The following is a 27,268-nucleotide window of genomic DNA, read 5'->3' as shown; positions in this document are numbered from 1 at the left end:
TTGCAAATTATACCATTGTCTTCCCCTTGTAAAAAAAAAAAAAAAATCAGTGTTCAACTCAAAACTTTCGGAAATCAGTTTGTACCCAAATTCTGCAATACAAATATTCCCGTCATTAATCACTCCTTTTCATATATCAAAACTGATTTTCCAACAGTAATTGCTAGGGTATTGTTTCTTAACGCAATTGCACTGGGTGATCCTGAAATTCCCTTGACGATGCACTCTACGAAATCTCCTTCTTACCGTATCGATGAACATGACCCCCTCTTTTATCGATCTATCAAAACAGCTAATAGCAACGTATCATCTTCGTCGTAAACGACACAACAAGGCGTCGCATTCTTGCCCCAAATTGTAGAAGAAATGGTAGAAATCTCATTTCCGGAGTCGTCGAAGATACTCACTTTTTGAAACCAAGTTCTAGAACCCCGCACATGTAGATATTCACATGTGCCTACACAAACCTGACCATGGTTGTTTACCGCTATGTAGCTGGGACTGATACCTACGTGTATTTCTCCCAGTTTGGTGAAATCGTCCGCATTGTGTAGCGTTATAAGCTGCTCGTGAAAGTCACCTACGTAGATTTCACCGTTTGAATTTACCGCGATACAGTTAGCCCCTGCTTCCTGTCCACCTTCGTCTTCTTCAGACGTGCTAAAACTGCCAACATTTTGACCTTTAATGTCAAAGAGCTTAACTTGCGCTGTGCGATCCGTAACAGCGTAATATCCTTGTTTGGTAACGGCTACACCAGAGATCGCGTTTAACATTCCGTTGGGTAACTCAGGTGCTCCTTTAGAGTTGAGAACAAACCGTTGCGACCCATCTTCTCTAAATGCATGTACCCTTCGCCAAGAAGTGTAACCACATTTTCCTGTCTTGTGTCTTATATCATCGACCACTGCATATTCCCCCGACCTATGACATGTAATAGCTTTAGTTTCATCGAATTCGTCACCATATTCCTCACTTATTTTAAGAATTTTCTTCCGCTGTTTCCATTTTTTGGGTGGTAAGACTTTCTCTTTGCATTCCTCCTTTCCTGTTGTGTTTCCGGCACCTGTGTGATTAAAGATAACATTATTATTTTCATTATTCAAAATTTAGGCGTAACAAGATTGGTTGTTCTGAGAGGACAGAAACAGTGTCGTGCGTATATGATTTCAAGAGGGTGCCGATGCCGCATTCCCCGACTGACCTAAAAAAAATAAAAGAACTTTCAATTGCGAGAACACGTGACAATTATTGCATTGCCGCAAAGCAGGAGCAGGTTTATGGTCCGGGCAAGGATAGATGATTCCCTCTTCTTAAAGGAAGAAACAGACGAACTGTTGCCATAGACACTCTTCCTGAACAAATTGCGCGAGGAGCACGGAACAATTTACAGCAATATTTAATACTAATTTGGTCACAAATTCGGCTTCAATGGTTACATAGTAACTATTTGAAAATTTTCACTTTCACCGTTTAGAGGGAGCGCTGAATCGTCTGATTTATGTATTAGATATCGGTTGATTCGGCGCCAAATCCAACACGGCAATACGGCATGGCTGGGGCACGTTCCCCCTTCCATCTACGCCCCTGACGATGTCGAGCTGAGATTAAGCCGGTAGCGGTGATCCACGCCAGGTGCCAGTGCAGACCCCTTGTCGGGGGTCAATGGGGCAACGCCCCGGAAGTTTAGGTATTTTTTGTGGGACCTGAGGGCACATCAGGCATATCGAATTGCATTTTAAATACGAGGAATGTCATTCTGATCATGCTGATGCTGATATCAAATAATTTAGATTTTTTTTAATTCGAGAAATAATACACATTTTATGGTAAATAACTAAAATTTGATATTTTTAGAACTTTTGATATCTGATAGTCCTCGAATCTAATGTACTCTAAGTGTATGTAGCTGGGATGAAAACCTTACCATCAATTGAATATTTTGACCTTTTATATTGAAGATGTACATTTCCCCCAAAAAATCGAAAGGTCAACATTTTCATATGATGGACGGCTTTTCATCCCAGCTACATATACTTTAAGTACATATCATTAGATTTATACAATTTACGTGGAGGCTGTTAAATTTACCTATTTCATTTATCGAGAGGAGTAATTTGAGACTAGTTTCGGTTGAATCGGTGCATTTTGAAAATTCGGCCTCTGTGCATGAAATATTTGACTTTTGACCTAGTTTACTTTGTAATTCCTGAACTAAGCATTCTAGTGCAGAATGACACTTGACTCTTTTATTCCTAGCAATGAGAGGAACAATTTGAGGTATATTACAACATGATAGAACAAATTTTAATATTTGGCCCATTATGACCTTAGACCCTTCTCTAGTTTTATTATTTGAGGTGTAAGGATGCCAAAAAACATTGGTTCCATTATTGTAGCAAAACTAGATCCTAACTCAAAAATCATCATCATCATCACTTCTGTCATTGTCATCAACATCATCATCGTCATTATCATCATTATTATTTTCATCGTCATCACCATCATCATTGCCATCGTTTAGCATCATAATCGTCATCATTCTTGAAGATGGGGTCCTATCTCTATATCCTGATATACTTACACATTGATTTGCCAAAATTGATAAGCGCACCTGCCAATTCAAGGTCGGTGGTCAAAGAAACGTAGCCAGAAAAGAAGGCATTAATGGCGTCCTCAAATAGCTCAGGTTTGGTCTTTAACTTGCTGGTCAAAGATGAGTAAATTGCATCTAGCTGTGCTTGTGGAGAGTCTGTAAAGCAAATGTCAGAGATTTTTAAAACCACACAGCTCTATCTGTGCCTCATCAGAAGAAACAGGGGTGTGTGTGTTGGGGATTAAAGGAGAAATGCGGGTTCGATATTGAATGATATTGAATGAAAACATTCAACGTGAGGAATACTTAAGCAAAGTCCCAGCAAACACAAAAACGTTTTAAAAACGTTTTAAATAAGTATATTTTGGCTTTTGGTTTAGGTAAAAACGTTTTAATAACATTAAAATGTCGGGTTATATAAAGGTCATGATAACGTTTTAAAACGTTTTGTATGAAAACACACTACAACAATATTTTTAAATGTTTTCAAAAAATGTTATTATAAACTATTTTTGCAAACATTTTGCCAAATATTGTGTCAATACTTAAATAACATTATGTTAAAATGTTTGAACCCAGCAAACACAGAAATGTTCTTAAAATGTTTTTAAAAACCTTTTAATAACATTTAAATGTCGGGTTATATAAAGGTCAAGAAAACGTTTTTAAACCGTTACTGCAAATATTTTGGGCAAACATTTTTCGCAAAATATTTTTCAACTCCCCAAAATAACATTCTGTTTAGAATGTTTTGTATCAAGTTTTCAAGAATGTTTTTGGAATGTTATTAAAACGTTTTATACCCTTTATATAACCCGACATTTAAACGTTTTCTGTAAAACATTTTTGTTTACTGAGCACTAGATTATCAAAAAATGTTTTTAAGGTTATGAAAACGTTTTATACTCTTAATATACCCTTTATATAACCCGACATTTAAACGTTTTCTGACAACCTTTTATAACCTTTTGCGAATGATGTCGAAAACGTTTTGTGTTTGCTGGGGTACGACCGAATGTGGCGGTGTACTCGCTATGAATGCAGGCGTAATATTATCGGCGTGTCTCACTTTGTATGTGCAAAGTGAAAAATAAAAGCACACTGCGAGAGCACATGACAATTGAGTAGTAGTAGCAGTAGTAGCGTAGTAGTAGTAGTATTTGTAGTATATCATAGTAGTTTGTTTTTTTCATCGTCATAATAGCATTGTGATCGTTATCATCCTAGAAGATGGTGGCCTATCTGACAATCTGATTTACTTACACATTGATTTGCCAAAATTGATAAGCGCACCTGCCAATTCAAGGTCGGTGGTCAAAGAAACGTAGCCAGAAAAGAAGGCATTAATGGCGTCCTCAAATAGCTCAGGTTTGGTCTTTAACTTGCTGGTCAAAGAAGAGTAAATTGCGTCTAGCTGTGCTTGTGGAGAGTCTGTAAAGCAAATGTCAGAGATTTATAAATAACACAGTTCATTGCCTCGTCAGGAGAAACAGGTTGGTGTGTGTGTATGTGCGTTTGCATTATAAATACTTCCGAGGACTCTGACATAACAACACACCGACACACCGAGGACATTTTTTTACCGAGGACCTAAACACGCGTCCTCGCTACGCAAACCTTGTTAAACGGTCGAAAATGAGGTATTATACCCTACTACCCCCTCTATAGCTTAATGTCCTCGTAGTGTTAACCGGAATCGAATTTATTCGGTATTACGGACCTCTTGAGCACTTGACATAACAACCCACCGACACACCGAGGACACACGCACATTTGGACTTTTTTTTTCAAGTCCTCGGAAGTATATGTAATGCACAGGGGGGGTGTCAAGGGAATTTGAGAACTCTATATTGAATACACACATTCAACTTAACGACGTGCGACAAAAGTGGGGGTATGTGTACTCGCTTTGTATGCAGGCGCCATTTTGGTGTCTCTTACTTTTATGTATAAGTTTGTTTTTAACTTACTAGGCATGTGCTTTATCACACAAACTGTCCTCGTTTTGTAACATAACTCATTAACAACAATAAATAAAGCATGTTTTCAAAGTATATGATTTTTAGAATGAACTTTTGCAAAACATCAAAGTGTTATTTTTCAATAATATATAGATTTAGACAATGAAAATCGATTTTTTGGATGCTTCGACCAACGATATCTCGCGTACCCTTAAAGACGCCATTGGAATTCAGAGAGTTATAACAATGTGTGAATACAGAAATCTTACCTGCATGGATGATATCGGCAATATCACATCTGCCACATTTCTCCAAAGCATCCTTGAGTTCCTTTCGATAATTGGTCGTCCCAACAGGCTTTTTCTCCCTCCATGCTACTAGCATAGCAAATATAGCATTCTCAGTGGCTTTTACAGTTGATTCTGTCATAAATTGTTCAATTTCAGCTTGTGTAAATTCTAAATAGCTCGCAAGCTTCTCCCATTCAGACCCCAAATTAGTAGAAATGCGGCGCAAAACAGTGTCATTTAGTTCCATGACCGGTGATAATGAATTGTATCTCAAACTATCATACGATAACAGATTTCAAGAGACAGCATGTTATAACTTGCCTGTGTTTTCTAGAACTGCTGATTTCTTTATGTCACAAGCAGAAAGAATACCAAAAGCAAAATTAAGGAATAAGGACAACCAGTTGTGTTCATATAACTTGGATATGGGAGAAGAAGGTGACCTTTATATCTAGCATTGATTGGTGTAAAATTTAACCTTTCCATATGTCTTTCAATAGATACCAGGTTTTACTTCCTTTCTGACTAGATTATAAACAACAGGAAAACTTGTGATTTGATTGTACTGAAATTGAAACTCTCGTGTCTTTTAATAACATACGGTACTTTACCCAAGAGTACTTTATCGAGTAACAAAACAAAAAGCTGTAAAATCTTTTTCATTGGAAATTGAAATTCAGTTTGGGCTTGACTATATGCATTAGTTGCTCTTTCTCTCTTCCTTGGTTATATTTTTGAGAGCGATATTATGGGGGAGGTTGACTGAAATGTTTAGAATATCCTTATTTTAACTTGATTTGGTTTTTCTAGCTTAACATAAAATACCAAATGAAATAGGCAACAAGTGGTAAAGCCAAAATCTCATGCAGAAGATCCCTTTCATCTAATCTCAAAGTTATTAAAACTAAAGAAGTGTAATAATGAAAAAGAAATTCCCGATTTGATGGAGATTCATCTTGCGCTCAAGATGACGCATGCTGCGTGAGTTCACACGTGAGATTATATATTATAGACTGTTCAATAATTATGAGCCCCAGGTATGGGTGCCGAAAATTGCGCCCTCGGCCTGCCGAACATTGCTAATACGCGATTATATATTTTTGAAAACGATTATTTGCCCTTTTTCAAAAATGTCTTGATAAAATATTGTAGATTTAGAAAATTTACCAAAATGTCTTATCAAATAGAGAATTGACCAACATGTCTTGGCAAATGTGTGATTTTAATTTATTTGATGTCTCAAAAGGTGACCAATTGGCTGCCTTTTGCCTTGCTTCTAAAATGTCTGAAAGGTAGCCAATTGGCTGCGTTTTGTCTTACATCTGAAAAGGTAGCCGATTGGCTACCTTTGAAAAGGTGTTTGAAAGTAACCAATTGGCTGTCCGATTGCCTATTTTTGGGAGCAAGGCAAAAGTAGCCACTTTGGCTACCTTTCAGACACCAAAATACATAAAAATCCAATATTTTGAAAACATATGTTTATAAATTGTCTATGTCTATAAATTGATCATTTTATCAAGACATTTAAAAAAAAAGGATAAATAATCGTTTTCAAACATTTTTAATCAGGTGTTTGCTTTCCTTCATGTCTTTCCCATTCTTTCCATTCTTACCCCCTCCCTTCACTCGCATATATTACGAGACGAGATATACCAATGTCAAATAACAATTTTAGTATTTTCATACCTTTAAACTCTGTATCTACCAAAAAACGTTTCAAAACGTAAAAAGGGGCCAAAGTTTAAAAAATCTTTCCTGTGTGGCTTTTCACCCTTTTTTAAACTTGGTCCCATTTAGTATAGTAGTAATTTCTACAATTAGGTTTAAGACTGTTCAAAAGCATAGGCTATGTTCTATCAAAATCATTTAAAGCAGGGCTCCGCAAATAGCGGCGCGCGCGCCACATGTGGCGCGCCGTGGCTTCCCGAGTGGCGCGCGGCGCCGTTTAGATTTAAAAATAAATAAATAAACAATGCGATTCCCATGTTATCCTTGTAAAGACAGGCTAAAATAGTATACAAAATGTTGCACCAAATGGCGTCATTTGCACATCAAATTTAAAAAATCGATAGCTTCCGAGGTATGGAAGCCATGTAGTGGCGCTTTGCAGTGTTTTTTTAATTTCATGTGGCGCTTCAACAAATCTATTTGAGGGAGCCTGATTTAAAGGTTTGTGTTTTATTATATTGCGTGTTCATAGAGAGTAGTAGAGTATTATATATACTTAGCAAATTGACTGTCTGTCAACTTGCATATAGGCCCTACATCTGTACATGAGGCGCAGAATCGCACAAGACGAATTTAACAATTTAAGAATTTAACAAAGTGAGTATTTGCTACTTTTGCTTAAATCAAAATACATTATAACGTCTTTACGGAAAAACTTCAATCACGCACGAACATTAATTCATTTACTCTACAAAATGAACAATGACAACTAAGAAAACAAACAAGTAGCCTACAGATGACTTCATATGGGTCTTTAGAAACTTTCATAAATGGGACCAAGTTTTAAAAAGGGTGAAAAGCCACACAGGAAAGATTTTTTTAAACTTTGGCCACTTTTTACTTTTTTAAACGTTTTTTGGTAGATATTAATTCTTTTTTTTAGGTAAAAAATATTTCGCGGTAAGTGTTTCTTTGTAGCCATGCGAGGCGAACTAGTTGGATATTCATATTTCGCGGTTAATGGTTCTTTGTAGATTTGCGGGGCAAACTAGTTGGATATCCATATTTCGGGATGAGTGGTTTTTGAAGCTTCGAGGGCAAACTAGTTGGATATCCATATTTCGCGGTTTGTGGTTCTTTTTAGCCTTGCAGGGCAAACTAGTTCGATATCCTCATTTCGCGGTTAGTGGTTTTGGCGACCCGTAACCACCCCAATCAGCTGCATGGGGTAAGAATTATTACAAAAATTAATAGCTGAACCCAATAGTTCAGCGAAGGACTGGAAACGACATATTGATGACTATATATAGAGTGTATTCAATAAACCCAAGCAGAACGAGAGCTGCTAAGTAACCGTTATCCATAACCATAAACACATGCATGATCAGACAACGAATGTTCAATTTCCTCATAGCTTCCCACGTTGTACACACGTCAGTCGAATTTGGCGGTGTTGGTTTGTTAGCCCTCCAAGCTATAACATCGTTCACTTTTTGTTGAACTTTGTATGTGGGCCTCACTGTAATAACATAAAGATCAGTCTGATCAGTGTGATATCATTTAAAGAGGTCACTTCACATGATTAAGCTAAACAGCCTAATTCGGCCCTGATTTGGTAAAATGATCTAACTTGAAATTAAAATCGCTGTTTCGAGAAAAAGAGCTTTAAAGTTTGAACACTTGACGTTTTTCTTTTTGAATAAAATGAATTATTAAACAGATCTAATGTCTTAGAAAATATATAAATCTCATTATTTGGTGCAGAAAAAAATTAAGAGTCCCACGTAACATCGCGTGGTAAAAAGTGAAAAGTAATTGAACAAGATGGTGTTGTTCAACGATGTTTTAATATAAAATTATACACTGACTTTCGTACAAAAGTACTTTATCAAAGTGAGCAAAAACAACCGTGACACTCCCATCACGCGCCACTACAACGAGATTCCCCATATTCCGTCTGATCTTAAAGTCACTAGCCTTCTCCAAACCTCAGGTTCAGATCACTAGCGTTGGTTGAAGGAACAACATACAATCAATCAATCAATGTATTTCATCCATTCATATACATACTATATGCCATTACGGCACCCTTGCTGGCCCTGATAGCATCGGACTTAATGTCCAATTTTCTGCATTCAAACTTTAATTTCCTTTTGGTCACGCCCTGCCCATTTGGTAGATCTTCATTCTCTCCATTATAGCAGTTTTTTGTATTAATTTCTTTCTCTCTTTCTTTCTTTCTTTCTTTCTTTCTTTCTTTCTCCCCTTCTTTCTTTCTCTCTTTCTTTCTTACCTCCTTCCTTTCGTTTTTCTTTCTTTCTATCATAGGCCTACTTTCATTATTCCTTTCCTTTTTAGTTCTTTTTCTTTTCTTTATTTCTTCTCTTTTCATTTTCCTTCCTTGCTTTTTTCCTTTCTTTCTCTCCTTCTTTCTTTCTTTCTTTCTTTCTTTCTTTCTTTCTTTCTTTCTTTCTTTCTTTCTTTCTTCCTCTTTTTTTTTTTCTTTCTTTCTTTCTTTTTCTTTCTTTCTTTCTTATTTTCTTTCTTTCTTTCATAGGCCTACTTTCATTCTTTCCTTTCCTTTTTCCTTTCTTTATCTTTCTTCTCATTTCTTTTTCCTTCCTTTCTTTCTTTCCTCCTTTCTTTTTTCTTTCTTTCTATTTGCTCTTTCTTGTTCATTCTTTACTTTCTTCCTTTATTTTCATCAGTCTCTCTTCCTCTTTCTTTGCATTTCATTTTAAATTAATATCTAGAGTTTGTCTGCGACTGCTTTCGCTCGCGCTGCTTTAATTTGCGTGTTGCGCCATTTCTAGTACACACCTTTTAACATCGCGTTTTTTCCGCACTCGCAGACATTCTCTATTTTGCTCACTTTGATAAAGTACTTTTGTACGAAACGTCAGTGTATAATTTTATATTAAAACATCGTTGAACAACACCACTTTGTTCAATTACTTTTCAGTATTTGGTGGCATAGTGGTGATTTGAGGATGTCACCAATGAAAAGAGCGGCCTCACATTACCCATTATATGGATTTATCTCAAAATGTCCAAATTTCAAGTTATTGTCAATTCATTTTAAGCCAGTGGTAACCAGTATTTCAAAAAGGGTGTAGCTTTGAATTGATGTGATGGGATTCAATTTTATTCAATATCTATGCCAACCAACAGATCGTTCTACGGTTTCACGATTTAAATTACTATAGGCCTATATAATGGCCCTAGATTGCCGAGAAGGATTGATGCAAACATCATGCATGTGAAATGTTCCAAAGGTTAATGAACGAGAATGAAAAGAACAGATTAACTTTATCATGTTTGTCTCCCTATGCATGAGTGCGTATATTTATGGCCTTTATAATATTTCCTTATGTTCTTGTTAGGTATGGGGTATTATTAAAATAAAAAATAGTTATATTAGGGACCGTTCATTATTTCCACCGGGAGAATACATGGGGGTCAGATGGTTTTTGTCAGGCAAAAAAAAGGGGGGGTCAGATGGTTTTGCATCTCAAAATCCTGGAGCTTCGGGGGCTTCGCCCCTGGACCCCATCTGGAACATTGCCCCTGGACCCCTGACCATTAGATTTGCGCTTTGGTCCGGACTTAAGTCGGGCCTCACCTGTTTTTCACCTGCCACGGTGTGAATTGACAGAAATTTGCACCAAAAGTAAGTAATTTATTATAACATTTTGAAAAAAATGGGTCATTGGGTAAAACATTCCAAAAATGGAGAAATATTCTAGATTTTCCTTCTAATTTGTCAAATGTACAATACAAATTTGCTGAAATAAGAGAATTTTGAACCATATTTCATAAATATACATGTACACTGCCATTTTCGTAATAGAGAATTAAGAATAATCAAGCTGCTGCACAGTAATGCTGTGCTCAGACTCATCTTTGTTCTTTTACAATGAAAAGAGACAACTACACCACCCCAAACTGCTCCCCCAATACACATCCACTATCAAACCCCACCCCACACAGGTGTCATATTCCATACCCTAGTGAAACTACAAAGACTCGCCCAAACCACCATGACAATAAACTTGGGCAATGTATTCAAATACATTACAGAAAAATAACATCATCATCATCATCATCATCATCATCATCATCATCATCATCAGCATCATCATCATCATCATCATCATCATCATCATCATCATCATCATCATCATCATCATCATCATCATAATAATAATAATAATAATAATAATAGAAATTCACCCTTTCAGAAATTATATTATGGTTGTGTGATGGTCAAATGTTCGGACAAATGTGCAGTGACTGCCACTGAGTAGTGAACACACACAAACCACAGCCACCCTAGCCCTATGGATGGTGTGTACATGTCTGTGTGCATGTTTTTTCTCTTTCAAGAGTTTAATGAATTAGAAAGTTCCATGAAAGAAATTTTAGATATTATTATATAGTCAAAATATTAATTAAAATATGTATAGTTATCAATTATTTCATTAACGATAACAGTAATGATTCTGGGAAGTGACAGATAAATCTAAATAATTTTGTGGATTTGTTGGATATTATGACAACAAATTTTGAATCAAATTTGAGATCTATTTTGACATTTTTAGATAATCATTTCACATTTTACATGGATCTAATTGGACCTTCTGTGTCCACGTTTGAGCCGAACCAAAGTACATCACCATAGGCGTAGACCCCCCCCCCCAATATTTTGCCAGGGGGATGCTCCATACAATCATCCCCCAATGTTGACGCCTGAATGTAGGTTTCTGACCACATATTTGCCCATTTTAGCCCCAAAAGTGCAAATTTCCACACGCTTCACACACATTTATTCCACTTTTGCACCATATTTTATCAGTTTAGCTTCAAAATATCAAAATTTTTAGCGCATTTGTACCATCAACTAATTATGTCGCCCATCCCCCCCCCCCATGTCAAAAAGAAATCTACACCACTGATTTATGGTAAGATGTCACAAACTACTTTTTATTCCTTTTAATAAACTGATGAAGAAGATTTTGCAACTCATTCATTTTACACCAAAGGGGGCTATGTACTGCACCCAGTATCAACATGTATGAGAAGTTGATGCATATTTACACTTTGAGAGATTGAAAATTAATAAATCAGCTTGATAGTTTATTAAACTCATTTGATTTTTTATATTCTGTATGATTGAATTAAATTACAACTTAAAAAATGAAATAAATTCGTTTTACAGCCATTTTACATAAAACTAATGAATTATAATAATTTTGACCCTAAGTTTCCAAACCTGCCACTTGAAAGATCTTGGTGCAAAAAAACTGTAGTCCTATGGATAATATCACTGTGGTTTGTTCAGGGACCTGTGGTATTGAAGTACATGTACATGTACTAGCTGGAGCACAGGGTGGCAGTTGAACCAAAACCTGTGTAGGCCCTACTTGCATGTGAAATAAATAATATTTTAGAAAAATAAATAAATCAAGTTAAAATACCCTGTGGGGTTCTACCTAGTTGATGAGGATGTGCCACGATTTTGGGGTCCTTTTCAGCGATTTTGGTATATTGATGGGTGGCTATTCAGTAAAGACCAATATTTGGAGAAAAGTGCCCAATTACTGCAATTAGGGTAAATTTTAGGTGCTTTTTGTGAAAAATTGGTATACTGATAGCCGGGTGGCAAAAACAGTAAAGGCATAGTATTTCAGCCTGATATGTGGCAGTGACGTGATGCGTTGAGGCAGCTGATCCATGCGCGCATCTATTGCGCATCATTGCGCGTGTGCATACGTCAGCGCTTTAAGTGTCCATCGGGGTGTCCACTAGCTACTTGAAGCTGTGCCTATAAATGAAATGCACACTGACATCACTGCTACATGGTGATGAAAAATGGTATAGATGCGAGAAAGTCTGCATTCAAAGGTCTGTGTGGCACATCCCTGTAACCAAAATTACAAAGACCCCATGACTCCTCCGCAGCAATACTTTCAATTTTGGTTGGGGGGGGGGGGGTCATATGATTTTCATGTAGCTCGGAGGGGGGGGTCATATGGTTTTTATTATCGGAGAAGGGGGGGCATATAGTTTTCGGCAGTGACTTTCTGTCTGCTCCCGGCCCCCCCCTCCGGTAGAAATAATGAACGGTCCCTTAAATGAAATCCTGGCATAAATAAATCGTCTTCATTCAATTGTGCTCTCTCTAAAGCAAGTAGAAATAGCTTGTACACTTTCAACATGGGAACACGTTTTGACGTATCTATAATTAGTAAAAGATGTAGCTCAGCGGCCAGCCAACAAAAAGAAAATGTCTATAGTAGGCCCTTAGCTGGCCCTATACGTGAAACAAGATTTTCTCTCTGAATTGGCCGTATTTTACGTGTAAGAAAATCAATCGCATTATCGTGTTCACTCAAAAATTTAGAAAATGGCACTTCTGGGTTGGGTATCTATAGATTCTATAGAATTTAAGTATGATATATTTTCGATGGTAAATATATTTCACTTTCAAAGTTTGTAGTTTTCATAATTGCAATTTCTGAATATGATATAAAAAGCGGTAATAAGTCTATAAATGTAAGAGTATCGGATCATTTTGAATGTTAATAAATGCGAAACGCCGTCGGTAGACACCAGCAATATCAGGGATTGCCGCGATTCTTGCAGTAGCTTTTATGAATAGAATACAATAGTGGATACAATAGCGGATACAATAGCGGAACAATATAGCTCTCTTACGGGCAAATAAACCTCGTCGCGTTTTGCTAAATTTCACTTCTTCTTTTTCATGAACTAACCGTTATTTTTTAAACTTGTGGCAAAACATCTACCGATGTTTTTAATTATTGTAGATCCTGTTAAGGGCAAATAAAAGCTTCATATTTATGGGTGGACTTTAATTTTTGGAATTTGCTAGGAGTAAAGGAGAAAAAGAAAAGATCGAAAGGATACCTCTTTAAATCAAAACTTGCGTTTCAAATTGAATTATACTTATTACTTTTGTGCAATCAATCAACAGATTCGAATCAAATTTAGATGCATAATAAGATGAGCTACACGCTGTTTATTACATTTGCGGATTCTGATGTTATTTTTCGACTTGTGTTCGAATTCATTCACCCGGTAATTGATTATGGGACACCCTGTATGTGTAAAGTAATCGCATAAAATACATAATAAAATACTTAACTTAATTTTCAACTAGCAACTAACATCTAAAATGGCGTAGCCCTTCTGCTATATTTATCTATTGTTCAAAGTCCGTTAAAAGTTCGATAAACTGTCCATTATATTCGAGTAATATAGACGGCGATCATATTGGTAATGACACTTTAAATAATTTTGGACAGTTCAACAAACTTTGAACAAGAGAAAATAAATGGAAAGGTGGAACAAAAGAAAAGGACTAGAAACAATAGGTATGAATCTTTAAAGACACTATCAATGATTTGCTAAATCAAAAAAATCCTCATCCTTTCATAAAATCAAGAAGTGATACGAAACCAAGTTTGTCCGTTCGCAATAAGTGTATTGATCTATTGCTGTAAGTCTACCTCCAACTTGGTACACCAAATCTGGCTGGCGGGTTTTACTCGATCTTTGTAGTATCCCCTGGTGTGTATTTATGTAAGGCCGGTCATCTCTAACGCTTAAAACTGCCATTTGAATTTAGAGAATTATTCCAATGTGTAAAGTACACAAATGAATAAAATCTTAATACCTTCATGAATGATATCGGCAAGATCACATCTGCCGCATTTCTCCAAAGCAATCTTGAGTTCCTTCCAATAATTTGTCGTCCCAACAGGCTGTTTCTCTCTCACGGAACTGGCACGTAAACTGCCATGTAAACATTATATATAATTTCGAATGTATGTAATATTGTGTGTTCATGTACTAAAGGTCCCTGAAAATGAAAACATTCTGTCTATAAAACTAAAAAAGTTTTTTCTTAATATCTCAAAAAACAGTTTTGATGGAGTTGAGCCCTTCTTCCACTCAGGTATTCAATTGTTTTTCAATGTAATAGAAATTATACGATTATAACAGATTTTAAGGGACAGCATGTTACTTGCCTTGTGTATAAACTTGTACTGTTGGTTTTTGTCTGTGTACTTGCATACTTTTAAAAGGGTATACGATGTATTGTCGGTCGAAGCAGCCAAAAAAATGTAGTTCCCAGCATCTTGCGAATGGTAGTGAGCTTTAGCAAAAATTGCATTGCTCAATTCATAGCGAGCGTGTAGAAAAATTCAAATATCACAGATATACTTTTGTAGGTCCTGTGGTTCTTGAGTTATGTTGTAAAGAGGGCTGAAACAACAACACTTTTGTAAAACTTACATAACTCATTACCAACAATAAATTAAGCAAGTTTTTAAAGTATATGATTTGTAGAATTAAATTTTGCAAAACACCAAAGTGTTATTTTTCAATAATATATTGATTCAGATTTTCTGGCTGCTTCGACCAACAATACCTCATATACCCTTAAGCAGAAGGAATGCCAATTTTAAGTGAGATTAAGGAATAAGGACATTAGGACACAATTGTTTTCATAGAACTTGGCCATGGAAGAAGAAGTTGACTTTTCTTATGTAGCATTGGTGCAAAACTTTTAAGCATAGACAAATTTTAATTTGTCTATTCTTTTTTCGATAGATATCAGGTTTTGTTTCTTTTCTTATTAGATTATAATGAACATGAAAGCTTTTGATTGTACTGAAATTGAATCTCGCGTATGTGTTAATAACATTGCTTTCCTCGAGAGTACAGAGTACTTTATTGTCCTCTTAAATATCTAACTATCGACCTTCGGCTTGACTATATCAGATTCCGTTATATATAGTTTCTGTAAGCACGAGTATCCCACGTGCTGTGATTGAGTCACCATGTGAACAGTCATAATAGCATGTCATCATTATATACAATACATTTTATGTTACTTTCAATTTTCAGATCAGAAAAAACAAACAAAGACATAATAAAGCTTAAAGAGTTTTTAATCAACAATAATGTTGGTCGACAAAACCTGTACTTATAACTCATGAGATCATGAGAAACGAGTAGTTACAGATTTAATTGAAATAATCAAATACATGAATGAGGAGTGAACAATGTGCCAATTGCGTGCAAAATATCATATTGCGCGGAAAATGGTAAATTGTGTGAATTGGGTGAAGAAAATAGCAAATTATGCAAATCCCAACAAAATAGCATCTTATGTGGAAAATAAAAATTTCTTTTCAACAACCTGATAATGTTGGATTATTCTGAAATATACATGTAACGGGCTAGATTTATGCCATAGATGGACAAATGGATGAAATTCAACGATGATCGTAGGGACAAGGGTTCTGTAAAATAATAAAAGCCTATTGATGATGATGATGATGATGATGATGATGATGGTGATGATGATGATGATGATGGTGATGATGATGATGATGATGATGATGATGATGATGATGGTGATGATGATGATGATGATGATGATGATGATGATGATGATGATGATGATGATGATGATGATGATGATGATGATGATGATGATGATGATGATGATGATAATGATGATGATGATGATGATGATGATGATGATGATGATGATGATGATGATGATGATGATGATGATGATGATGATGATGATGATGATGATGATGATGGTGATGATGATGATGATGATGATGATGATGACCAAATAACCAAATATTTGGGCTATACTGGAAGCGAATACTTGAAGTTTTATACGATGGAGTATAATGTTATTTTATTCACAAAATTGATGTACAACAGAGCAATGCAATATGTAGAGATGGATGTATCAAATTTGGTAGATGTTGGCAGATGGATGCCTGGTAGAGAAGTGAAGTAAAATTGCTAGGATACCAGAAGATTGCTTGAAACCCAACTTTAAGTACCATCTCTGCAACAGTCTAAATAATAACCTTAACTAAGCATTTACTTTATGACAAATCTTAAAAATACATAACCTGTTAAAACTTTCTCATGAATCATTCATAAGTACACCACCTATTCACTCTCAAGTGTTCCAAGAACAAAGTCAATAGCTGTTTACTTCTCTGATTGGACAAAGGGCAATAAATTCCATGGCACTTAACTTGTTTGAAAGGAATCAATTGAAATTGCCAAAGTGCACTTAACTCAAAACTTCTGTCAAAGGAAGACAATAAGCAATGAAGAGGTAAACATTTGAAGTACTCTTAAACTTGACAATCAAAGGATGTCTACATTTTCATGATCCATTACTCGGTGACTGCCGATAAAACGCCCAAAGACTTAGTCACCGGACCGCGCCGGCCAGTTAAAGTACATGCCCTATCACACCACTCCACACCATACATAAATTCTCCCAGTCATATTTCCCAAATATGAAATTTAAAAAAGTCAAATTTTAATTTTGTTCTTTCAAAGTTTGGCAGAGGCGGGGTTCGAACTCACGGCGCAACGCCTAGTACTCTATGAGCCTAGCGCCTTAGACCACTCGACCACTTGTCTTGTTGTTATTCATCTGAAACTTATTTAAAAATATAATCGCAACTTCAATATAGGCCTACCACGTGACAAGCAAAGACAGAAAACGTATTATATTTTGGAATTTTATCTGCTTAAAACATTAATGTGTATTATAATATTCGTTCAGTTGGGGATGATTTGAAGTGACCGCCAATTATGACCATTTGATATTTAATACAGCTCAACTGATCGTACTTTTCCTACATTCGACCTTGCATGATTTTTGAGTTGACACAGTCATGAAAATAACTATAGATACTTGACAGTAGCCCAGTTCTGAACCTTTTCATTGATCATTCATAACAATAGGTATCTGATGGATCAGTGAAGATAAGAAGGATTATAATATATCCGTAACCTTGATATTATAGTACATCTCGAGGAAAAAGTGCAATGGACATGTTTTCATTTTATGTTTCAAATATCCCGCGCATGAAAATTGAGTATTTAACCCAACATGGAAAATGGAACAATTTATTGGAAATCTGTTTAACAGATTTTTTGACATCTTTTCTGCACTGTATTATACCTAAATTAAGAAATTTTATAAATATTCAAAGAAAATATAGGTCATCCAAAAATTTAGATTTTTACACATTTTGGGGCAAAAAGGAAAAATAAGCAAAAATATCAAAATCTGTTTAACAGCTTCATTCATCAAGTCATAACAAACGGCCTACATGCTTAATTTCTAATAAAATATTGAAATTGTGAAAAATATAGGTATTTATTGATTTTCATGTTTTTTCTTGCAAATATGCTAATAATATGCAAATTATGAAATTGCAAAATAAAGTTTCTACATAGCATACATCTTTCAAGTGTGATGTTCAAAATGACAGACATCAAAAAGAGATTCGATGAAATGTAAAGGTGTAGTAACAATTTTGGCATGGACTGTCTGGTCAGGAAAAGTACGGTAATTTGAGCTGTACCAGCAATGTGGAAAAAAAGAAATAATGTACATGTAGTGCCAACATAATGTACCCTTTTACGTAAGGAGCAAAGTTCAACAAGTTATAACTCCGCTTCTGCAGTACGAATGTCAGCGGCGAATGTCAGGTTATTATTTCCCAGTCTTGAAAAAAAATTGCAGGCAGAGGTGGGAATCGATCTCGGTACCTCCCGGTTAAAAAGCACTGTGCAAAACCACTAAGCCAACTAAATATCTGTTGTGAGATGCTTGATATTAATCTTTGATATTGCTTAATGGAACAAATCGCGGAATTAAATCAGTAATAAAAGAAGTAGATTCTTATTTAGCGGCCAAATTGGATAAAAGGGAAATATTTGTCCCTGCTCTAAAGAAATTAAAGGTTAGAAACTTATCAAATAAATTTAAATTAAAAATTGAGATTTTATATTTATTTATTTCACGAGGCAGGCATTATCACAGACAAACACTGTATACGCTAAAAACTCGACCCTCATTATAGATGATGGCATAGCTTAGTGTTAGAGCATCAGACTGGTAATGTCAATATCGTTGGTTCGAATCCGCCCGTCAGCAATGGTTATTATGATTTTAATGCTACGCTACAATTTGTTCAATTTTTTTCGTTTATTTATTTATTTATTTATTTATTTATTTATTTATTTAAATAATTTGATATATTTGAAAGGGGTATTTGAGCCATTTGAATTTTTTACCCCCGTATAATCCTATGGGGTCATTTTGAACCCACCCCCTCCCAAATTGCCAAACTTAACGCACAACACCTATGAGTTTAAATCATACATAATGATCAGTACGTCCATCATGAATGAGTGGTCACTGCATTCATTTGGGAATGTGTAGGGACTGCAGCTTGATTCACCATCCGCAACATGATAATGTGTGCACATGCTACATTATATACACTTGTAGGCCTATGTTGTTGTTGGTGTATAAGTAATGGGTCTTGTAATTGAAATGCCTCAAGCTTTTAATCCGATATTCAGATTATCTATTTGTTTTCATGAATTGGAAGACATTCTTTGATGTATTACTGAGCTCAATGATCTGAAATTACTGGAGTGTGAGGTCAGCATAGTATTTTATTAACAGAAAGTATAGAGGCCCTGCATGAAATTATCGATTGGCTCCAAACAAAGGATTTGAGCCGGTGTCCTTCACCGTAGTTATGGCGGAGTGCAGTCCATTCAATCAAATGTTGTCATCAACCTATTTGATTGCAATCATGCTTTTGTTGAATGCATTTGAGTAGTCCGCCATATTTACGGGATGATATGTCACATGCAAGGCCTCTATTCTCCAAATTCATTTCCTAATGTATGTGAGAATGATACAATAATGACATGATGAACATAGTCATTGATGCATCAGTTTTAAAATAGACTAGGCGGTTACCATATTTGGCGGTTCTCGGCCGGGCGCGATTACCAGGCTGATGGTGACATGCCCATACGACAGTTTTTACTAATTTGACCTCACATGACCCCTGGCGACCCCAAAATGACCTTCCAAAAATTTGGCTCTAAATGTTGACTGTACCCACCAAGTTTCATGCCCATACGACAGTTTTAGTAATTTGACCTCAGATGACCCCTGGGAGGGGACCCGGTGTCAGATGATTTTAAAACGAACATAAACAAAATGTTGTTTTAAATTTTGACTGTACCTACCAAGTTCCATGCCCATACGACACTTTTTAGTAATTTGACCTCAGATGACCCCTGGGTGTCAGATGACTTTAAAACGAACATAAACATCTTCTTGCCAGGACAGAACTACACCCACCCACCGCGTTTGAGCCCCGTACGACCTAGTTTTATGCCCATATGACAGTTTTTAGTCATTTTACCTCAAATGACCCCTGGGAGGGGGCCCAGGGGTCGGATGACTTAACGAACACGAACTTCTTCTTGCCAGGACAGAACTACACCCACCCACCGAGTTTGAGCCTCGTACGACCTAGTTTCATGCCCATATGACAGTTTTTAGTCATTTGACCTCAAATGACCCCTGGGAGGGGGCCCCGGTGTCGGATGACTTAACGAACATGAACATCTTCTTGCCAGGACAGAACTACACCCACCCACCGAGTTTGAGCCCGCCCCGTAGGACCTAGTTTTATGCCCATATGACAGTTTTTAGTCATTTGACCTCAAATGACCCCTTGGAGGGGGCCCCGGGGTCGGATGACTTAACGAACATAAACTTCTTCTTGCCAGGACAGAACTACACCCACCCACCGAGTTTGAGCCCCGTACGACCTACGACGGCCTCACATTAGCAGTCACAGACAAAACCTAAATCTACAGAATATATCCATTACTCGTCGATACTCGAAAGAGCTCAAAATAAATAACTTAGAAAATTTTCTTGATGTCCTTTAACATGTTTCCATAGTTAACCATCGCTAGCCATGGATATCTATGCTGTAGAACTGACCGGTGACCGATTTATTGGGACGTCTATCGACCACTCGACGAGTAATGAATGAGGTAAGTGACCTTTTCAAATTAAAACTAAACCATGAACTATATACTTTCAATTAACATGCTGGAAAATAATAAGTTCATAATGATCATGATCACCGATGAAAATATAATTTGATATGGAACCAAAAACCCTACATGCAGAATACATTTATGATTCTACATAAATTTAGGTCATGTGAAAATGAGTGGCGTAACCAGGATTTTAGCGTGGGAGGCAAAGCCAAATTTTCGTCCATATAAACATTCGTGACTATAAACATTCTCAATGCACAGAACGTATACTGTTATTGTTCACAGAAAAAACCTCTGAATTAAGTATTACAAATTTAATGGTTTTTAAACATATGGATAAAATCAGCCGCTTTTTTATATATATATTAGTAAATTATGATATTACAATTCATATGTATATCAATAGCATGAGAAATATGTGGGCTAAAAATAATTTGAGTCCACAAACTCATGTATCTGATTTCCCTGTGCGATATTGCAATGCTATAGTTTATATTATAGTTTCAGTTGGATGAAATATTACAACGGAAACGCATAGTAACAATACTGTGTAAGGCTTTGTTTACGAAATAAGAACAATAGTCTGCATATTGTTATGCATCATTGTTATGGTAAATAATAGTACAACTCATTGTTGCTAATGTCAAACTTGTCAAAGTGATTGTGATTGTGTCACACAAGTAAATGAGAGCATGATATAATGTCCGCTTCATTTACTTACGTCATAGCCCGCTGCCTTGAAAATTAATTTCGCTTCAAACGGGGGAAGAACACGTACGAGCCCGAACTTTACCCACACAATTTCTCTTTTTTTCAGGAGAAATACGCATAAAAAATTGCATCGAGTGTCAACTTGTAATGTAATAATTATTCTCCTCGAATAGAGATAAACTTGTTTTTTCCTAAGCCCGACAATTTGCTACATTTAGAACATCAATCTTGTTACCGTTTTTGTTCGCCCCAAAATACGGACACCTAACTCAGTCTTTTACTAAGCATGGAATGGATATATTATACACCATTATACGTCAGTACGTTCTATAACCAAATTATGCTCCTGTACTACACTTGAGCTAGATGCGTATGGAATCTCAAACTATTGATAAAACCTTCAAAATATCACTCCCCTTTATATATCAGGACTGATTTCCCATCAGCGATAGCAAGGGTATTATTTTGCAATGCTATTCCATTTGGTCGCATGGTTCCCTTGATGATGCACTGTAAGAATTCCCCTTCTTACCGTATCGATGAACATGTCCCCCTCTATTTATTGACCTGTCAAATACAGCTAATAGCAACGTATCATCTGCGTCGTAAACGACACCGAGGGGTGTCGCATTCTTGCCCCAAATTATGGGAGAAATTGTAAAAATTTCGTCCCCGGAATCGTCGAAGATAGCCACTTTGCAATACTCACTCCAGCGAGTATTAACAAAGGTGACTACGCAGACCTGACCATGGCTGTTTGCCGCGATGTAACATGGCTGGATACTTACGTATATTTCACTCAGTTTGGTGAAATCGTCCGCATTGTGTACCGATATAACCTGCTCAGAAAAGTCTCCAACATAGATTTCGCCGTTTGAATTTACCGCAATACATCGAGCCCGATCTCGATTTCCTTTGTTTTCGTCCGATATTGTAAAACTGCCGACATTTTGACCTTTAATGTCAAAGAGTTTCACCTGCGTGGTGTTATCCGTAACTGCAAAATATCCTTGCTTGGTAACGGCTACGTCAGACTTGAGTCTCAAACTTGCGACCATGGCACATGGCTTCCCACGATTTTCGGATGCGTTCATAACAAAACGTTGCGTACCATCTTCCCCAAATACGTACATCATTGACCTAGTCCAACAATGGACCCCACTGCCACTTTCTTGAGGTGTCGTGTATTCTATATCGTCAACCACCGCAAAATCACCAGACTGATGCCACGTAATAGATTTTGCGGACGAGAAAACGTCACCATCTTCCGCACTCTTTTTAGATATTTTCTTGTGTTGCTTCCACTTTTTTGGACGCAAGACTTCCTCTTCCTCCTTTTCGGCATTTCCGGCGCCTGTAGTGTTAAGTTAAACATTCGAGTATTAAAAAACCTTCACGTATAACGGTATTAACCCTGTCACATTTGTTTTTGTTTGTTTGCTTGCCTATATTATCAATAAATCTAAATCAAATAAATGTACTACGTATTATTATTTTGGTCGATTTGATGGGGCAGGTAGAGTCCAAAAGGGCCTGACAAATTCAAGGAAATGTAGCTCCGATTAACATTAATGAATATATGAATACAAAAGCCACCTAAGTCCATACTTTGGCCAAATTGAGTTAAGCATGGGAAATTGTTGCTATACATAGGCCTGTCATATGCATGAAAGAACAACTCAAATTCATTCTCTGTGTCTATTGGGCATGTGAAAAATAGCATGTATGAAAGAATCACCCAATTCCATGATTTGAGTCTTGTAACACATTGATTGAAATCCAGTATGTATAAAAGTCCACTTGTAACACATTCATTGCTAGAGAATGACTTTTTGAACAAAAAATGGGTTTAATAAAGGAAAGTGTGTAGTTTATATTACATGGCAGAATGCTTATCAACATTATACATACCTGTGTGCTTTATTTTTGTATTATCTTACTAGTGGTAATCTCATTCTAACATTGTTGTCTTTGTATATGAATCAAAAAATCACCTAAGTCCAGAATTTAAAATTAACCCCACGAAGTCCCTGAAATGCTAATCGTCATACCTAATACAGGTTAATCCACTCATTTGCACGTAAAACTTACCATATTGACCAGGTAAATCTAACTGAAGGAATTAAAATGATACACGGGTTTTCTCTCAAAATAACTTCGCATGGACTTAGGTGGCTTTTGTATTCATGTATTCATTTGTATGTTACATCATCGTTTGCAGTGCCACCGACAAGGGGGTGTACGGAGGTACGTTACCCTCGGGCCCGGGGTCCAAGGGCCCGTAAAATAAAGAAAACTTGCATTACGGGATCTGGAATGAGCGTTTTGAGCGTTTCGACGGTATTTTTTGTGAGACATGAGAGCACATCAGACATATCGAATTGCATTCTGAATACGAAGAATGTCTTTCTGATATCAAATAATTTTCATTTTTGAAATTCACGATATAATACAAATTTTATGACAAATTATTAAAATTTGATATTTTTCACATTTTTGATATATAACAGTCCTCGAAGTAAATTTTATAAATCTAATGATATATTCTTAAAGTGTATGTGGCTGGGAGGAGAGGCCGACGATCAATTGAAAATTTTGACCTTTCATATTGAAGATATGGATTTTGTTTCCCAAAAAGACCTAAATTTGTTTGGTGTTTTGGGGAAAAATCTTCAATACGAAAGGTTAAAATTTTCAATTGATCGTCGGCTTTTCATCCCACCTACATACACTTTAAGTATAAATCATCAGATTTATAAAGTTTACTTCGAGTACTGTTAAATATCAAAAATATCAATTTTTACATAATTTCCATAAAATGTGTATTACATTGCGAATTTCAAAAAATCAAAATTATTTGATATCAGAAGGACATTCTTCGTATTCAGAATGCAATTCGATATGTCTGATGTGCTCGAATGTCCAACAATAAATACTGTCCAAACGTTCATACCCTATCCCTTAATGGGCTCATAAAAGTTAAGAAAAGGGATGGACCTCAGGGGGCCCGTAAAAAGTAAAAATGTAATTATGGCATCTTTTCTTTTCTTTATTATACCGGCCAACTAAGATCCCCCCAGACTTATATGAAATAATTACTGATCAAAGGGACCCGTGCGTTGATTTACCCCGGGCCTGTAATGGTAATGGTTCTCGGCGGCACTGACCGTGACATCATTATATTCATTGATCAAAGAAGATATGTTTACTTGACCTATTCAGTAAATCATGTGCGCAATGATGTATGTGTGGTATAAATTTAAATTATTCTCTTACCAGGTTTCGTTTGATTGAATTGGTCTCCTTGTACGATAGCTTGGCCATCACCGCTGTAAATATTAAGCGTTCCTGTAACATTGATAGCAGGTGCAGTATTACATGTAAGATCTGTATTATCGCCAGTGTCAGGACTATGCAAATAACATATTCGTGTCTCTGGAAACTACTTTGTTGTTACTTGCTTCATTTGACGGGTTGGTCTGTAAATCTGCAATAAAAGAATTAAAATAATATTTGTTATCTGTCATATGCCTCATGACATATCAAAAGGAAGATGCACATGGCAATTTGGGGTCAGCAAATTGTTTGGGCCCTGGCCCATCTGCCCAATGGTAAATCCGGTCCTGAATATCATAGATAATGAAGTTGTTTGATTAAGGGCTGGGGTATGAACGTTTGGACAGTATTTATTTTGGGACATTAGAGCACATCAGACATATCGAATTGCATTCTGAATACGAAGAATGTCATTCTGATATCAAATAATTTTGATTTTTTGAAAATCGCAATTTAATACACATTTTATGGCAAATCATTAAATATTGATATTTTTGATATTTAACAGTACTTGAAGTAAACTTTATAAATCTGATGATTTATACTTAAAGTGTATGTAGGTGGGGTGAAAAGCCGACGATCAATTGAAAATTTGGACCTTTCGTATTGAAGATATGGATTTTTTTTCCCAAAACACCAAAAAAAATTAGGTCTTTTTTGGGAAAAAAATCCATATCTTCAATATGAAAGGTCAAAATTTTCAATGACTGTCGGCTTTTCCTTCCTGCTACATACACTTTAAGAATATATCATTAGATTTATATAATTTACTTCGAGGACTGTTATATATCAAAAATTTGAAAAATATCAAATTTTTATAATTTGTCATAAAATTTGTATTATATTGTAATTTTCAAAATTGGAAATTATTTGATATCAGAAAGACATGCTTCGTATTCAGAATGCAATTCGATAGGTCTGAGGTGCTCTCATGTCCCAAAAAATACTGTCGAAACGCAATAAACGCTCATTTTAGATCCCTTAAGCCAACTAGAGGACAAACATCCATGATCGGTTGAAAAATCTGTGAAAAATCTGCGATCCAACACAGAGAAATGTGTCCTAGTGATACGACGGTGCGCCATGGCCATTTGACGTGGGTGTGCATAAAACGACGCATTAGAAGTTTTAAAGATGCTCGGAGGTTGAGGTGCAACATGATTTTTTTTGTAGAGGAGCGGGATTTTAAAAGTGATAACAATGTGTTGTAAAAGTCAGGTAAGTCTTACCTTCATGAATTGTATCAGCAAGATCACACCTGTCACATTTCTCCAAAGCATTCGTGAGTTCCTTTCGATAATTGGTCGTCCCAACAGGCTGTTTATCCTCCATGTTACTAGCATAGTAAACGTTGCATTCTCGATGTCGTTAGTTGATTCTACCATAAGCTGTTCTATTTCAGCTTGGCTAAATCCAAGATAACCAGCAAGCTTCTCCCATTCAGCGCCCAGTTTGGACGATATGCTACGTAATACATTATCACTCAGTTCCATGGTTGCAGAAAATAATGTATCTCTCCAAATCGATGAAGGATTATAAGTTTAATAAATGACTTTTTAAAATACGCAATGCCAATTTTAGCAGACACAATGTATGGCTATTCTTGACTTTAATAGAAATACCCTTGATTGTGCAATCAAAACAGAAGCAGAATATACCACGGAAGTATTAGGGATGCACCATTTGTCTTGCGGGGGGTGGAAGTTGAAGTTGGGGCAAATGTTGTTGCACTAGGTATTGCGTGGGTATTTCTTTGTATTTTAATTTAATTTCCAGACCTTATTGTATACAAAGTTAGGTGGAAAAGAGATTTTAGTGATAGTGTGGAATTTGTTTTTGCTCATAGTTGGGGACTTTGAAAGACTTCCATTGAACCATGTGACTTCAGCAGTATGTTGCGTTTTCTTTAATTTTTTTCTCTTTTATTTAACACCACTCGGGGTAATACCTCCTTGGATTTCGAGATATGAAAAGAACCCAAAATTTTAATATTGACTCGGGTCTTATAAGGATTGTCACCCCCGGTGGGGAAATTAATTTTATCTTAGAAGAATTCATTACTATTTTCCCTTTCATTTAACACTAATTATTATTTATACTATTCATTAGTTTTTTCTCTTTCGTGTGACACCACTCGGAGGGTGGGTCATACCCCCTTGGCATTGCGAGATATGTCCATTTAAGACATGCTGAGTAAGTCAGTAAGTCAGAAAAGGAAGTAAGTTAGACTAGAATAGGCTGCATGAGACCATTTCATAGTTCACACAAAAATGCACCTGTATTGGTTTCATCTTTGTCCCTCTGACTATCTGACAAATAACATTGACCCCTAATACGCTACTCTTACGAACAAGCAAAACGAATCTCTGCATAAAACATAAAGTTTAATTAATCTGCTTGTTGCCCACAGTTTATTGTCAACTGCATTGAATTGTCGGAAATAATGAAAGGTGTAGCACTTGCTCATCATGGTCATGTGATGGTTTGTTTCAATGGTAGGTTTCTACAAAAACAAAACTGATTTAAAGGTATATACAGTCGTTATGTCAGGAAAATACATTTATATTACATCCTTAAGGGTAGACGAGGTATTGTTGGTCGAAGCAGCCAAAAAATTCATTTCATTATCTAAATCAATATATTATTGAAAAATAACACTTTGAGGCTTTGCAAAAGTTCATTCTACAAATCATATACTCTGAAAACTTGCTTGATTTATTGTTTATACGTTTTAC

General features: G+C 36.1%; 2 protein-coding genes across 2 annotated transcripts; both read right to left on the bottom strand.

The window, feature by feature from the left end:
* Nucleotides 1-113: 113 nt before the first annotated feature.
* LOC140169657 (uncharacterized) lies at nucleotides 114-5,198 on the bottom strand. The gene is made up of 4 exons (XM_072192942.1): nucleotides 4,827-5,198; nucleotides 3,860-4,027; nucleotides 2,585-2,752; nucleotides 114-1,066 (listed from the first exon to the last, which is right to left on the bottom strand). The coding sequence occupies exons 1-4, from the start codon at nucleotides 5,092-5,094 to the stop codon at nucleotides 273-275; spliced, it is 1,398 nt and encodes a 465-aa protein (XP_072049043.1). The 5' UTR covers nucleotides 5,095-5,198; the 3' UTR covers nucleotides 114-272.
* A 14,689-nt stretch (nucleotides 5,199-19,887) lies between these two features.
* LOC140169658 (uncharacterized) lies at nucleotides 19,888-26,156 on the bottom strand. The gene is made up of 3 exons (XM_072192943.1): nucleotides 25,763-26,156; nucleotides 24,474-24,684; nucleotides 19,888-22,551 (listed from the first exon to the last, which is right to left on the bottom strand). Exons 1-2 carry the CDS (start codon nucleotides 26,024-26,026, stop codon nucleotides 24,640-24,642), a joined length of 309 nt encoding a protein of 102 aa, XP_072049044.1. The 5' UTR covers nucleotides 26,027-26,156; the 3' UTR covers nucleotides 19,888-22,551; nucleotides 24,474-24,639.
* Between the last annotated feature and the right edge of the window lie 1,112 nt (nucleotides 26,157-27,268).

Source organism: Amphiura filiformis, chromosome 14 (genome assembly GCF_039555335.1).
Source record: "Amphiura filiformis chromosome 14, Afil_fr2py, whole genome shotgun sequence".
Classification (NCBI taxonomy): Eukaryota; Metazoa; Echinodermata; class Ophiuroidea; order Amphilepidida; family Amphiuridae; genus Amphiura; species Amphiura filiformis.
The sequence above is the reverse complement of the archived record's forward strand: the minus strand, read 5'-3'. Positions and strand labels throughout refer to the sequence as shown.